This window comes from Bicyclus anynana, chromosome 1 (genome assembly GCF_947172395.1).
Source record: "Bicyclus anynana chromosome 1, ilBicAnyn1.1, whole genome shotgun sequence".
Lineage (NCBI taxonomy): Eukaryota > Metazoa > Arthropoda > Insecta > Lepidoptera > Nymphalidae > Bicyclus > Bicyclus anynana.
The window spans coordinates 15,790,124-15,803,788 of NC_069083.1; the positions used below are offsets into that span (position 1 = coordinate 15,790,124).

The window sequence follows — 13,665 nt, forward strand, 5'->3', positions numbered from 1 at the left end:
TTCATCTAGAAGGTTCTGGGTGTCAATAACTGGTTTGCCTTGGTTAGTTTTAAATTAATCATCATCATCATCATCATCATATCAGCCGATGGACGTCCACTGCAGGACATAGGCCTTTTGTAGGGACTTCCAAACATCACGATACTGAGCCGCCTGCATCCAGCGAATCCCTGCGACTCGCTTGATGTCGTCAGTCCACCTGGTGGGGGGTCGGCCAACACTGCGCTTACTAGTGCGGGGTCGCCATTCCAGCACTTTGGGACCCCAACGTCCATCGGCTCTTCGAACTATGTGCCCCGCCCATTGCCACTTCAGCTTCGCAACTCGTTGAGCTATGTCGGTGACTTTGGTTCTTCTGCGGATCTCCTCATTTCTGATTCGATCACGCAGAGATACTCCTAACATAGCTCGTTCCATCGCCCGCTGTGTGACTCTAAGCCTTCTTATGAGGCCCATAGTTAGCGACTAAGTCTCGGAACCATAGGTCATCACTGGCAACACGCACTGTTCGAAGACTTTTGTCTTCAGGCACTGAGGAATTTCGGACGAAAAGATGTCGCGAAGCTTCCCGAATGCAGCCCAGCCGAGTTGGATTCGACGGTTCACCTCTTTCTCGAAATTGGACCTACCTAACTGGATCATATGTCCTAGGTATATGTATTCGTCTACAATTTCGAGTGCAGCGTTCTCGACTATAACTGGGTGGAGCGATACATGAGCATTACACATTATTTTTGTTTTGCCCATGTTCATTTTTAGGCCCACCTGTTGAGAAACGCTGCTGAGGTCATTGAGCATGGTACTAAGGTCATCCAGAGTCTGTGCCATGATGACTACATCATCCGCGAACCGCAGTTGAGTGATGTACTCGCCATTGATGTTGATGCCAAGTCCGCTCCAGTCCAGAAGCTTAAAGACGTCTTCCAGTGCGGCGGTAAATAGCTTCGGAGAGATCACATCTCCCTGACGCACTCCTCGCTGCAACTGGATTGGCCTCGTAGTCTGATCCTGAATACGGACTGACATAGTGGCGTTTTCGTACAAGCACTTCAACGCTTGGATATACCTGTAATCAATTCGGCATCTCTGCAATGACCTTAGCACAGCCCAGGTTTCCACCGAATCGAAGGCTTTCTCATAGTCCACAAACGCTAAGCAAAGTGGCTGGTTATACTCGTGAGTCTTCTGTATAACCTGCCGCAGCGTATGGATGTGGTCTATGGTACTAAAGCCTTTTCGGAAACCGGCTTGTTCGGGAGGCTGGAAGTCGTCAAACCTAATAGCGAGACGATTCGTAATGACTCTCGAGAACAATTTGTAAACATGGCTTAGCAGCGAGATGGGTCTGTAATTCTTCAGCAAGGTGTTGTCACCTTTTTTGAAGAACAGAACCACCACGCTCCTATGCCACGCCTCAGGCGTCGTGCCGTCGTGAATGACGGAATTGAACAATCGCTGAAGGACTTTAAGTATCGGTTTTCCACCCGCTTTCAGGAGTTCTGCTGTGATTCCGTCCTCACCTGGCGCCTTATTGTTCTTCAGGTGTTTGAGAGCCACACTAATCTCGTATAGGCTGACGTCCGGGATATCTTCGGTATAGTGTCGGGTCAACTTGGCTCTGGGGTCTTTAGCCAAATTGGCAACAGGCTGCTGAGTAGTCGACGACTACTCAGCAGCCTGTTTAAATTAATAGAACAGTATTATAATTCCAGGCGCCAAAGTAGTTTCAGCGCCTTGCAAGAAAAAATCGGTTGAATATTTTTACTGACTTATAATAAATCAAATATCGTGCGATTTTATCCACACAGACATTATTTAAAGCTTGAGTATTTTTTCCAATGTTTTATTTTTAAAAGTTTCTAATTTTGAGGGAGTGCAGTCAAATCCAAAAAGGGTGTAGACTTGATCTCCGGCGTAGTAATTCCTACCATAGGCTTCGCTTAGCTGGTAAGGAAAGAAAAATAAAGGTTGTTGAAAATACACGTACACTCTTTACTATATTTATACATCTTATTTAATAAGCCTTATTACTATTAACATCTTGAATTAATCTTCTATTTAAAACTGCAAGCTCGTTCATGGCTTCTTTTTTTATAGGCTCGTAATCAGCTTTCAGTGTTATGGAGGCAATGTCTTCTTCGAGAATTGTCTTTCTGTTCTCCAACTGTGCAAGTTGATCTTCCAAACTATTCAACTTTGCGTACATTTCATTACCATCAAGTGACTCCTACAATACGATCACAAGAACACATTTTAATTGACAGACAATATTACTTAATTACAAACAAATAATTCCATCTAGAATACCTATAATTGAGTGAAACAGTTTCTAAATTGGAGGAGAAGCCTATAATTTGTAGACGTTGGATATCCTAGAAGAGCCCAATATAAGACGACCTTCACCAACCTGTTATATCAATATCATATCCTGCAGACTTATTCACTGTCTTTGACGTATGCTAGTTGATATATTCGAAATTGAGATTATATGTAAAATGTCATTCGGTACTTATTGGTATTAAATTGGTGGTATTAACCAAAAGTAATAAATGTAAATAAATAAATTCACCTGCAATCTCTTAAGCTTGTTAGCTGCTTCTACAACTGCACTTTCTGTCGGCACTAGTTTTTCTTTTAACATCTTCAATTCACTCTCTAAATTCTTTTTTTGTTCTTCACCTAAACAAAATATAACCGCCATAGGTACAAATGTAATAAAAGTAACTTTGATCCAAAGTCAATTTGTCTAATTTTGATTAAATTTTATGTTGTGTAGGTATTACCTTCATCACGTAGTTTTTCCAAATCCGATAAAGTAATCAGCTCTTCCTTCATTACATTTGTTTTTTCTGGAAGGGTCTGAAGCTCAGTAGCCAAACGTTCGCGCGTTGCTTCAGCCTATTGAGGACAATTTCAATTAACTTTAATTACTTGGCCTAAAGTTACTAGCACACTAACTGAAAAGCATAGTACTAAACCAACCTTCTTCAGATTAGCTAGGAATCTTTCGTAATCCTTAGTTAGAGTTTCGACAGATTTCTTGCTATCATCGTAAACCGAAAACCCTTCTTTCTGTTTCAATGAGTCTATTTCGCTTAAATCCAAGTCTATATTGGAACTGCTATGTTCTAGAGCAAAGACAATGTCTTTCTCCAACTGTTCAATTTTCTCCTGTTCCTTTTTTAGGTTTTCTTCATAAGTCGACATAAAAGTATCCATAGTTTCCTCACGCTTCTTTAGTTCTCTGTACTTTTGATGGCGTTCTGAATTGCCTTCTTCGAGATCCTATAAAAATATGATATTATTATAGGATCTATTAGCTTTACTTCTACCTTACTTTAATTTACTTTTGAATAATAATAAAAAGCTAAAATTAAGACCTGCTCGGCTTGTTCGATTAATTCCTGAATCATACGAATTTGTTCCTTTATGTTGTTGGCGTTGCTATCCAAAGAAGCAATCGCTGCATTATCTTCACGAACCTGCAAATTTATATACACAATACGGGTACATATAGAATCCACATTTCTTGCTTTAGACAAACAATAATAACATTCATTAGCCTTCATGCAATTCAGCACACATATAAATTCGTACATTATTTTTTATAAAGCATTAGATATGCTATATTTAAAATTACTTGTAATAACAACTTCTCTCTTTCCTCTTGTGGATCCAATCGATTGTTTATTTCGTCCTTTAAATTATCACGCTTTTCTTCTGCTGCTGCAAGTTTCTTATGTAACTCTAACAAATGCATTTTAATCTGAAATAAATTAGTATTCGTATTATTTGGGTGGTAAATTTATTACCCTTTAATGTCATTATTTTTGATAACCAAATTCTGTATGTATAAAATGTATTTTATATTTTATACTATAAATTCGTACAATATCTAATAATAATTTGGCCTATACTTTTATCATAAAGTCGCTTCAATAATTTGTTTTACAATGTCAACGACTTACTAATGCAAATTTTGTAATACTTTACTATGCATCTTATCAGCAGTGTCGTTTATTATGTTTTTAATTATAGAAGAGTAGCGCTCAATTGATCGTGTTTTCCTTAATAAATAAAGCTTAACACCTACGCCTTATGTTGATGAGCACTGGGCATCATTTTGTAGGACGAGTTCCTCGCATGCCCTACGAAGTGCAGAATTTTCCACTTACTATCAGGTGGGCCATTGGCGTGGTCCGTCAATTATGACTACATACGAGTATAAAAACAAAAATTTAAACCTGTGAACCAGATATCTCCTTAGCAAATTCCTCTTTCTCTCTACTGAGGTGATCAATTTGTATTCTGGCTTGGTCAACCTCTTCCCGTAAAAGAGCAGCGTTTGCTTCCAGTTCGTTGTATTGTTCTTTTTGTTCTGATGTCATTTCCGATAGTAGATTTGAAATTGATGACTGTTCCTGTTGGCATTATTAATTTTGTTTTATGTTCAATAATATGAAAATCTTACGTAATTGTTGGTAGAAAATAATAAAATATTCCATTCAGTATATTTATAGGTGCTAGTAATACTCACTTACCTTACCTACCTACATACTTACGACCGCGTGGAACTCGTTCTATCACGTCACGGCGCCGTCCGCCTGCCCGTCGATTACAGAAGGAAACAGGAACACAGGAATACTTTACAGTCTTACCTTCTCCATTTGTTCTTTAAGTTGTCGCAACTGATTCTCTTTCCTCTGTTTTTCCAAGAAAACTAGTTCTACTTCCTGTTGTAATTTCTTATTATTAAGATCTAGTTCTCTTGTTTGCTCTTCGACAGCTTGTTTTGTAGCCTCGCCATTGGCGATGCGAATTGCTGTGTTGTAATCAGCTAAACGTCCTTGTAGATCTGCAAAAAATTTTTATTTAGACGATGCCTTTGAATGAAAGTCATGGAAGAATGAAATTGCTGCAATGCGTTTTTCTTATTTTTCTTGTAGGTAAGTTTCATTCCATCACATGGTTTAATTTAATTCTAAATCTAAACGCACTTTAAAATATAATTTGGATCCTCAGATTTAAAATATAAAATTTTAATAACGTTACCAATATCATTATAGCAGAAAACTAATTTGATTTTGTTATCTTTTCCTTATTGGTGAAAACTTTGTTTATATTTGTGCGAGTTATTGCACTTTAGGATGTAACCTACCAGTCAATTCCTGTGCCAATTCTCTAACTCTCTTCTCATAGTGCTTCTTCGCAGACTTTTCCCTTTCTCCAGCATCCGCTTGTTCAGTGAGTCTCGCAATTTCCGCCTTCATCTCACGGACCTTAACTTGCATCTGTTCTTCCCAATAACGTTTATCGTGCAATTGTCGGGTACGGAAACCTCGGACAGTGCTTGTTCGAAGTCCGGAGATACCTTGCTGAGTTATTGGTCTATCGATCTGAGGCGAAAATTTTTCAAAGATAATTTTGAGGCGAAAAGTTTACAAAGATAATTTTATTAGATTGCCAATTGTACATAAACTGGCGTTGAGTAAGGACTATAATTAAGAAAAAGCAATATTAAGTACAACGCACACTACATAGTGTAGAGTGTAGAAGATTATAGAATTAACGGATTGTTATTAAAGAAATTGAACGGATTCTTAAAAAGAACTAAATCCTCAAAATAGATCGGTACTATCTAGTACCTAATCTAGAACTTTTGTACATGGGAAAACAAGGGAGTTAATTGGCAGATTGAAGGAAAATCAGTTTTAAAATTACATACGTTGAAGGTGCTTTAGGTAAGGTAATGCAAGATGTACGCGCAGATACTTAAATATATAAAAAAACTAATGCTTGTCAGAAGTACAAACCATAGAGAACCCTGTAACAGCAGTAGGTTGTCGACTTGCCGTAGACGGAGCTGGCCCAAAACCTGCTGTTGACATACGAGAGGCGGTGCTACCTCGATAGGCAGAGGTAGGCCTCATAGTGCCACTTCTGCCAACAATTATTCAAGAGGTAGAATTTTGTTTATAATTATAAGTTTAGTTTGTGACTTAGATCTACGTCATCTGCTTTGTTTTAATAGGTTAGTAGCTTTCAATATCATTACTGCTGAAGGAACCTTGGATTAGTATTATTTTAAAGCTAGATATGCACTGGAAACTTAAAATTCCATCTTAATTAATATCCAAACTCACAAGACTCGTTGTGGTCAACGAGTCTTGTCTAAATAAAAAAAAATATATTAAAAAAAATTTTAGCTACAACAACTTGTAGGTGCAATCTAAGGCCACAATACTCGTTTATAGAGGCGTATTAAATCTAACTGTCTAATGCAAACGGGTGTAGGCCTCGCCTCACGCATCACAAATATCCCAATGTCAACGTGAATGCATAGCAACGCGGAAAATCTTCAACGAAAACCTAATCTTAAAAAGGGAAAATTATCCTAAATACCGATTACCTACTATATGTCCTAGGAGTAGTAAAAAATAATTATATCACTGTTGAGCACAAGTCTCCCATAATGAGAAGGTTTAGGCTGATAGTCCATCATACGTCCGGCCCAATGCGGATTGGCAGATGTCACACTCGTAGAGTATAAAGAAAATTCTCAGTTTAGCAGGCTTCATTTCAACGTTTTCACGTAATATTTGTTTTTTAATTTTTAATTGCAAAAATTAGGTAGGTACCTTGAAAGTGCCGATCCGCTATTGGTATATTCTCGAAAGCCTCTCCTCGAGACTGGACGCGAAACATCCGCGCGTCGAGCCGTGCTGCTTCGCTCTGAGCTGCTCTCAGAAAAATCCATAATCCACTTTACTGATTAACTTTTTGTGACCTATAAATGGACGTTATGTAAAGAGTGGACACGTTCACGCGCAATAAGTTTGTTGTTAATACGTTGTCATGGTAACTTGTGGATCATGTCAATGTTTTATTCTAAACTTGCGTTTTTCGTAATGAGGAACGTAAGATACTTTGAAATTGTTTGATGTGATAGAGCACGCAGCATTTTTAAAAGATTTTATGAATTTTTAATGTGCCTACCTTAATTATACTAGGATAGTTCATACTAGGACTGAAAGTGAGCCAGCTGACTGATCGAATGGCTTAATGTTAGATGTGTACTCTCCCTTAAGATTAGCATATTGTATATAATGAACAATGCGCCACCATAATTATAATTACTTGATAAAATTCAGCTTCGATACCTCTTGTTTTGAGAATGCTGAATAAATAGTTCATAATTTCTTTAGTAATTATTAGAGGTGGTTTGTGTAACAAATACTATGCTGTTTAAATATTATCCATTGATTTTATTGTTCAACCGTTATGTTGCTGGTGGTATCAATATGTTCTGTTTCAACAACGGTTTTAGTTTCCTCAACGCTGAACTAAATTTGCAAACCGTGGTGGAAGAATTCATAACAAATACCCGGTGGATTAACCAAAAGTTAGATCACTTCAATCCTAAAGATAAGAGGGTATGGAAAATGAGGTATTTCAAAAGATTGAGTTTTCTTAAACCAAATGGTCCAATTTATTTATTTTTGGGGGGTGAAAGTGAGGCATCTCCGCGTTGGGCAGAAACAGGGATAATGTATGAATTGGCGAAAGAAACAAATGGCGCCATGTACGTCTCTGAACACAGATACTACGGTCAAAGCAAACCACTAAATGGAACTGATGCCAAAGCATTCAAGTATTTGAGTGCTAGACAAGCCTTAGCAGATAACGCAAATTTGTTAAAAACTATTAAACGTAAGTCTATATTCAAAAACTCGAAGGTCGTTGTTATTGGAGGATCATATTCTGGAAACTTGGCTGCGTGGATGAAGTTGTTATACCCGAAACTTGTAGACGCAGCGCTTGCCAGTAGTGGGCCTGTTTTAGCAAAAACTGATTTTTATGAATACTTAGAAAAGGTTAATGACAATTATGAACAATACGGCACAAAGAATTGTTTACCTACTATTAGAAAAATTTTCAAGAGATATGATAAGCTGATGCAAAGTTCCAAAGGGATCAAGCAATTAAAGGCCGAAGAGAATATTTGCGAGGAATGCGATATGTCTTCACCAGAAAATCAGCAAACATTCTTCAGTTCAAAAGTTGGAGAGTTTATGTCAAATTCTCAATATGGTACGACAGAGATAATAAAAAGTCATTGTGAACGCGTACAAAACTCATCATCACCTACGATACCACCACCAGAGTCCACAAGAAACAACTGTATCTGCTATGATTTTGATGAAATGATTGAATCCTTTTACGATGAAGAAAATGTGTGGATTCTTGCGTGGATTTATCAAACTTGTAATGAGTTCGGTTACTATCAGACGACGTCGTCTGATGAACAACCATTTACAGATAATATCCCCCTTGAATATTACATCAGAATGTGCCATAAATTGTTCGGCTCTGAGTTTGATGAAGAGAGAGTGAACGAAGGAGTTGCTGAAGTTAACGATTTGTATGGAGGCTTAAACCCAAATGTTACCAATGTAGTTTTTAGTAACGGGGATCTAGATCCTTGGAGCACTATTAGTGTTTTGGAAGACTTATCATACAATGCACCAGCGGTAGTTATACCTAGATCATCCCATTGCAGAGACTTGTTTTCGAATAGACTGGGTGATATCGAAGAGTTAAAAGAAGCTAGGAAGAATATAAAAAATTTAATAAAAAAATGGATAGGGGCTGACTGTTAAGTAATTAACTTTCATATCTTGTAATTAAGTGTAACCTTATTACGAGCGATAAAATATAACCTTGTGTCATTATTTTTTTATTCTACACTTTATCACTAGAGTAGTAACTGGGTTGGTACATTGAATAGGTACAATAACAATTAGGTACCAAAACTTGGCTGAATAGAAAGCGTTAAAAGAACATAAAAAAAAACAAGGTGAAAAGGTACATACTAGTATGTAAGTGTTGGTTAAGAAAAAGTTTATAAAGAGGTAAAGAAAATTCATTGTCTGAAGGCAGATAATTCGTGTGGTTTATCACGTCGTATTAAAAGCATGTGCAATAATTGTAATTTAGATTTCAAATATTCGAACTCAATGAAATCTAACGGTTTGTATCCTTATACATTAATACAGTTGAGAGGTGAAATGAGAAAGCCTCACGCCTAAACCGCTGCAACGGTTTAAAAGAAGTTTTGTACAGTGAATCTAAAAGAAGAACATAGGTTAGGTAGTAGGTAGGTACCTACCTATCCTGGAAAATCCATAGTTCCTGTATGATTGGTGAGTCCTAAATTATCAACATCATGACAGACAGCGACTGAAATTTCTGTTAAATCACACGAGGGCTTCGATCATGCGCGCTCATGTGACGTAAATTATGTACTTACCCTATTTTAGCGCGAAATGCCCTGGCAAGAGACTAGAGAAGACATATTAAGGAACCGTCGACATAATTATAAGTAATATGGGTGGTTTGGCTTTAAGATGTTTGGACGAATAAATTATTGCTGCCGTTTGTTTTCAATTTTAAGTTTTAGGTCGGATTTTAGGAAAAAGTTACCCGAAGCCGCGGTTCAAATTAAAATTCGTTTATTTCAATTAGGTAGGCTTGGTTTACAAGCACTTTTGAAACGTCAAGTTTCTCTGTTAACTCTACAACTGGTTTTAGTTCGGCAGTTTGGGTTATAATTGTAATATATAAGTAAAACTCAACTTTTTATTAAAATAATTTTATATTTGATTCATACAGATTGTCCTTAAATTAGGTTACTATTTTACCAACACCCTAATGTACACGAGCGACGGATGTTGATTCTATACGTAACTATAATAAAGTACAGTCGCCAAGACATTTCTAATATAATAATTTTAATATTGACTTTTTATAAAAATATATTATCGAACCTAAATTGAGTCTTGGCGATTTTACTGACATCAAATATATTCAACAAATAGTTTTACTAACATTACGATTTGTATGAATATCGATATACACCATATATATACTTAAATATGGATGCAATCGAGCTATTTTTTTTTTATAAATGAAACATTTAAATACAATTTTTTCTCTATTGGTTCTCGACTATTCCGAATAGGTTTCTGTGTTAAAAGTTATATTCCATAGCTTTCGATCTTTAACATTGCCAATACAACAAAGTAATTGTAATAATAAACTAATTTATGTATATTTATTTAACAATATATAGAATGGTAACCTGTTTAGCACCTCCGATATTCCAAATTCATCTACTTATCCCTTTCAAAATTTGATATAATTCAAACAAGGATTTATTTAAAACAAAACATTCTTTCCAAAATAAATTGCATATTTTAAGTTAGTTACTATATAAAAATGCTTAGATTAAAATACTTAAAATTATATATAAAATATTGACAGATAAGTAAAACTAAAATTAAAGTAATTGAGTATTGATAAAAAAATAATATTCATACTTAAAATTGAATATATTTTGATTGTTATGTTAAATTAATTATTTGTTATTATAATAATAACCACTAGAACTATTTTCGTAAAAAGATATAATAAAAAACTATTTACAAAAATAGGTTTACTAAATTACTTAATACCATAATTTAAGCTAACATTAAACATATTTTTTATAAAATATATAAAAAACACACATTACAAAAACATTAAAAATAGAATATTTTTTGTTGTGTCCAATAAAATGCTACTTTCGAGACGTCTTTAGCTTTATATTTTTCATTTATAAAAGTCTGAAGTGAAGAGAAGTAAGGCAGTCCAAAAACGGAAGTAGGTAGGTATTTAGAGCGAGTTGTATTAATTAATAAAATTTCAACATTTGAGTTGTTTTCATACTCAATTCAATTTAGTAATGACGATGTAAATAAAAATAAATTACTATGCAAGAGATTAATTTTTCAAAAAAAATCTGCCGTAAAAAAATTAAAATACACTAATGAAAATCAGCCGTAATTTTATCGGATGACAGTCTTTCTTTCATATGATACATGGTTTGTATGGTTTGTAATAGATAGTTATCGATTCGATGGATAGATAGATAGATATAGCAATCGATAGATTTATACATTCCAACCCTGTTTTGACTAGGATTGACACCTTAACTTAAGCAAATAAGTTTAAACGTTTTAATGCAAAACGAATAACAATAATATATAATACAATACAAACGTAAAAGTGTTTTACTATAAATAAATAAAGAAAAGAAATCAGTCATCGAAATTGTTGTAAGTTTTTTAATTGTAACCGTTTTTCAATAGTTTTATTTTTGTTTGTTTGAAATAATTCGTTTTGCATTAGGAACACCATAAATCATTCTAACTAAAATTAATAAAGCTTACAATTAAGATATATATTTTTCAAAGATATCTGTTAGATTTCGAATAATATATAATTCATATTAAAAATTATATCTCAAAAATGATCTTGTTATATTTCGTAGATATTATTTAAAATATCTTTTCTGATATTCAGATATATGTTATAAATAATGGTATTGGCAGTGATTATTGAACGTAAAGCACTTATTTTAAATCTAAAAATATTTAATTACTTATACCTATAAAAACGTTGCCTATTGTATAATGTAGGTATGTTCATTTAAAATCGCTTATAATATTCTTTTTACAGAAATATAATTATATCAAAAGTAAAAAAATCATTTAAGTAGTACCTAAATTGGCATAGGCTAACTACCAACATGAAAGTTTTGTAAACGAACATCATATGGTAAATTATAATATTAAGCATAATTTACAACATCATTATTTACATGTCGTCATTGATACAATCACTTCAAGTTCAAAATTTCATGGGAGAAACCTTGCAATTTGCATCGAAGTGATGTTATCAATACAAGCTAATATGGTCCTTATATTATGGGGATATGGTGGTTAATCCCATTCTCCGATGAACATGTGGCGCGCGTTGGGTGCGGGGGGCGGAGGGAAGCCACGTCCAGGCATGGGCAGGCGGCCGTAGACTGCGTAAGGGTCGTAGTGTTCTCCATCTGTCAATGTTACACCAAATTAAAAAAATAAACTAAAATAAGATGATTAAAACCTTTGCAGTGTTTTCTAACCGTTCGAAACATGACCTTACCAATAGACACATTTGTTATTTATGCAAACCGTTCACCAGATCATAAGGAACATTGTCCACATGTAGGAGAAGGATTTTTGTGTGTTTGTGAAGTTTTGACCTACAATTATATTACGATATGTGACGCACGAGTAGTTTTGAAGTAGTCGTTTCCTTTCTCACTAACCTAACTCATTTCCTTGTCCATAGCCAACGCTTGGCTGTAATCATATTTGATGGTAAGCGTAATACAGCCCTTGCCAACACAGTGCCTATTCACTCTTGATTTGATGAGATCCACTCAAGTTGAGTCTTGAAATTCTTCGATTCGTAAACGCATAATTTACTTCTCTAACACAGTACCAAAAATAAATAATTATAACCACAATATTGTCTATATAATGGACTAGCGGACGCCCGCGACTTCGTCTGCGTAAATTTCGATGTCAACTTTACTACTACCCCTACCCTACCCTACCCCTACCCTACCACTACCCCAACTCTACCCAACCCCTACATCTACCCTACCCCTACCCTACCCTACCACTACCCCCACCCTACCCCAAACCTACTCCTACCCTACCCCTACCTTACCTACACCCTACTCCCATCCTACCTCTATACCCCTACCCCATCCTACCCCTACCCTCCCCATACCCTATCCCTTTCCTACTCCTATCCCACCCGTACCCCTATCTCACGCCTATCCTACCCCTACCCTACCACTTCCCTATCCTACCCGTACCTCTACCCTACCACTACCCTACCTCTACCCCTACCCTACCACTACCCTAAACCCGGCCCTAAACCTACCCTATCCCTACACTACCCGCTACCCTATCCCTACACTACGCTTCCCTACCCGTACCCTACCCTACCCTGTAACTTCTCTATCTTACTCCTACCCTTAGCAAAATCGGTCCAGTCCTTCGAGAGTGGTGGTATGACCAAGAGAAATAGAGACTTCTATGCTAATAATAAAGAGGTAAAGTTCGTGTGGTTATAGGAGGTAATCTCTGGATCTACTGGAACGATTTGTAAAATTGTTTTACCAATAGAAAGCTACGTTATTTGCCAGTGTCATAGGCTATGTTTGATCCCCATATTCACACGGGAACGGGAACTACGTAAATGAAAGCGCCGGGCGTCATATAGTGGACTTTCTGCATCTTTTAGAAATTTTGTATTATCTCCGAAACTATTTAACTAATTAACATACTGTAAAGGGCAAATCTTATCTCCATAATATCCTTGTGATTATTAAATAATTTATTTTAATAAGGATTCAAGGTAAGTTGTATAAATAATGACGTAAACCTAAGTATATAAAATTAATAATTTTTAAAACACAAAAGGTACTATATCTGCTAATATATAGAAAATAGATATATGATGTCGCGGACTTTTTTGTAGAACTTTTAAAGATACATAAAGTCTTCATACATTAATTTCAATTTTACACAATAGTCAAGGCAGCGCATGCGAATAAGTCTGTTTAAGAGGATTTTCAGTCCGACTTGTATGACAAAAACTGTGATAACTCGGCTAATATATATAATACCAATATAAAATATAGCCTATAGCACTCCCCGATAATGTAGCATTCTACTGGTGAAAGAATTTTTAAAATCGGACCAGTAGTTCCGAAGATTACCC

The 13,665-nt window shown here is 35.7% G+C and overlaps 3 protein-coding genes across 6 annotated transcripts in view; 1 reads left to right on the forward strand and 2 right to left on the reverse strand.

Annotated features, from left to right (window-relative positions):
• Positions 1-1,872: 1,872 nt before the first annotated feature.
• Positions 1,873-6,851, reverse strand: LOC112044205 (intraflagellar transport protein 74 homolog). Its single transcript, XM_024079952.2, has 11 exons — positions 6,639-6,851; positions 5,814-5,940; positions 5,159-5,396; positions 4,659-4,855; positions 4,245-4,421; positions 3,641-3,766; positions 3,381-3,482; positions 2,983-3,285; positions 2,784-2,898; positions 2,570-2,679; positions 1,873-2,227 (listed from the first exon to the last, which is right to left on the reverse strand). Exons 1-11 carry the CDS (start codon positions 6,755-6,757, stop codon positions 2,015-2,017), a joined length of 1,827 nt encoding a protein of 608 aa, XP_023935720.2. The 5' UTR covers positions 6,758-6,851; the 3' UTR covers positions 1,873-2,014.
• A 207-nt stretch (positions 6,852-7,058) lies between these two features.
• On the forward strand, positions 7,059-8,841 carry LOC112044208 (putative serine protease K12H4.7). Its single transcript, XM_024079960.2, has one exon. The coding sequence runs from the start codon at positions 7,239-7,241 to the stop codon at positions 8,658-8,660; it is 1,422 nt and encodes a 473-aa protein (XP_023935728.2). The 5' UTR covers positions 7,059-7,238; the 3' UTR covers positions 8,661-8,841.
• A 795-nt stretch (positions 8,842-9,636) lies between these two features.
• The window catches only part of LOC112044206 (uncharacterized), a 232,273-nt gene continuing 228,244 nt past the window's right edge, over positions 9,637-13,665 (reverse strand). For 3 of the 4 annotated variants that reach the window (XM_052881305.1, XM_024079958.2, XM_024079955.2), the window contains one exon: positions 9,637-11,938. In XM_052881305.1, the coding sequence (XP_052737265.1) occupies positions 11,823-11,938 (116 nt within the window). In that variant the 3' untranslated portion in view covers positions 9,637-11,822. The remainder of the gene's footprint in view (positions 11,939-13,665) is intronic. The other variant, XM_024079957.2, reaches the window with a different exon arrangement.